The sequence below is a fragment of the Solanum lycopersicum genome, chromosome 2, assembly GCF_036512215.1.
Source record: "Solanum lycopersicum chromosome 2, SLM_r2.1".
Lineage (NCBI taxonomy): Eukaryota > Viridiplantae > Streptophyta > Magnoliopsida > Solanales > Solanaceae > Solanum > Solanum lycopersicum.
This window is the reverse complement of record NC_090801.1, coordinates 22712319-22714963: the sequence shown is the minus strand read 5'-3', so window position 1 is coordinate 22714963 and position 2645 is coordinate 22712319. Positions and strand designations below refer to the sequence as shown.

Below are 2645 nucleotides of genomic sequence, written 5' to 3'. Positions count from 1 at the left end.
TAGGTCTTTTAGTGGATGTCCATTCGAATTTTCTATAATTCATTTCATCATTATTGACCCAGGATGTCCTAGACGATCATGCCAAAGTACAAATGTATTGGAATCAGTTAACTTCTTATTTACCATAAAATGTGCCTCAATTGCACTAATTTTTGTCCAATACAAGCCAGAAGATAAAGCATGGAACTCTTCTATAACACATGTCTGCCCAGAGACATACTTGGTGATACCAAGATATTCAAGATTTATTTCATCCATTTATTGGATATGATAACCATTTTCATGGATATCTTTAAAACTCAACAAGTTTCTCTTAGATTTTGGAGAAAACATAGCATTATTAATGATGAGTTTAGTTCCCTTGGGCAAAATTACAATGGCTCTTCCAAAGCCCTCAATCATATTAGTACTACCAAAATTGTAGTAACATTTATTTTTCCCATACTTAAATGAGAAAAATATTTTTTATTTTTGAATATCGTATGTGTTGTACCAGAATCAATCAAACAAATATCTTCATATTTCGATAATATGTTCTTAGAATTATCCATATCTTCACATGAAATGACATACGCAAAATAAATATGTATTAAATATTAGTGTTGTCAAAAGGGTACAATATATTCAAAGGAATAGATTAATGATTAAATATTAGAAATTGAGCCTTAATTTATTGTTTCCTCTAAGTCAACAACGAGTTGTTTGGAAAATAAAATAAAATCATTATTTAATCCTAGTTAATAACAGACTGCATGTTTTTAACATTAGATCAAGTTAAAGACCTAATATAGTACAAACACGTGATAAAGTTTAGTATTTGACTAACTCTATCATATTAGAATCATATAAATAAAACAATGAAAAATATATATTATTTTATTAAGAATTAAGGAACAAGCTAATGAACGACTAAACTAATTTAAAATAATAATATTCATGCAAAAAACTACCATTAAATGAAATTTATTAATAAATACTACAAAAAAAATATCACTCTTCCATGTTCACAGAACCATCACCAATTAAGTGATCTATTTTTCCTTCAGGATGTGCGAAGAAATCTGCTACATCTAAGTGCGTGATGTCAACTTGATTTTCAGAGATAAAATTTGCCTCAGGATTTTTCTCTTTCTTCTTTAGTGATTCTTGATAAAGCTCAACCAAGTGTTTGGGAGTACGACAATAACTTCCATAATGACCTCTTCCACCACATCGAAAACAACCTTCCCTAGTTGCTTCACGTTTCGCATCCTTTCTTTTTTCCTTTTTATTTGATGAATGATTAATGCCAAGATTAGAATTACGTTCTTGACCAAAATCACGACCACGACCATGTCCACGTCCACGACCATGTCCACGTCCACGATTAGGACCGCGACCTTTTCCACGCCTAGCATGGTGGGCGTACGCCTCATTCACTTCAGGAAGTGGTTCAGATCCAGTAGGTCGATTCTCATGATTTTTCAATAATAAATCATTATTTTGCTCGGCCACAAGAAGATGAGAAATTAGTTTAGAATACTTTTTGAAACCTTTCTCTCGATATTGTTGCTGCAAGAGCACATTTGAGGCATGGAAAGCGGAGAATGTCTTTTCCATCATATAATTCTCACTAACCGTTTCTCCACATAATTTCAATTGAGAAGTGATTCTGAACATGGCAGAATTATACTCATGTATAGACTCAAAGTCTTGTAGCCTTAGATGCATCCAATCATATCGTGCCTTTGGATGTATGACCATCTTCAAGTGGTCAAATCTTTCTTTTAGGTTTTTCCACAAAATAAGTGGATCCTTAACTGTCAGATATTCGATTTTCAGAATCTCGTCAAGATGATGACGCAAGAATATCATTGCTCGTGCACATTTTTGATTTGATGCCTTATTTTCTTCTCCTATGGTGGCTCCAAGACCTATTGCATCAAGGTGAATTTCAGCATCCAACACCCATGAGAGGTAGTTCCTGCCCGAACTTTGGAGGGCAGTGAACTCTAGTTTTGTAAGATTAACCATTAAATTTAAAAACAAAACAATAAATAATACTTTTATTAATTCATTAAATCTAACCTTCACTTTTTAGATATTAGAGTCTCGTGCTGATAACGTGTTATAAAACAATTAAATAAGAAGAAGAAGCTAGAGAGAAAAGAAGAGAAGACTTGTTATTTCTCTTGATAAATGAATTTACAATGAAGAGGAGCACTCTATTTATAGGAGAAATCTAACTTGGTCCCCAAGTAGGACGACTCTTTAATCATATCCTAAAAAGGACTCCACATGATAGACATTCACTATAATACAAATACATTATAACAGTTTCTTTAATGTCTCTTAATTATTGTAAAAAAAAAACTTCAGAATCCCTCATTTAATTAAACCTATAACATATCGGTTAGAGTCCCTCATTTATTTCAACCAATAACATATCTATTAATATGATCAAACACATAAAATGTTTATTTACTTTATAATAAATGTGCAAATGTGATTAATATGTATTAAATATATAATGATTTAAAACAAAAATAATATATCTTAAATTTTCCACATTGAGAAGGTGTTATCTTTTCAAAAGTTATATAATCATCATACATCAATTTTTTTTATTCATGACTACAATACTAATTAGTTTAACGTTATTAAAT

At 31.0% G+C, this 2645-nt stretch overlaps 1 protein-coding gene across 1 annotated transcript; it reads right to left on the bottom strand.

Annotated features, from left to right (window-relative positions):
- Window positions 1-990: 990 nt before the first annotated feature.
- On the bottom strand, window positions 991-2013 carry LOC138341942 (uncharacterized). The gene has a single exon (XM_069294127.1). It carries the CDS (start codon window positions 2011-2013, stop codon window positions 991-993), a length of 1023 nt encoding a protein of 340 aa, XP_069150228.1.
- Between the last annotated feature and the right edge of the window lie 632 nt (window positions 2014-2645).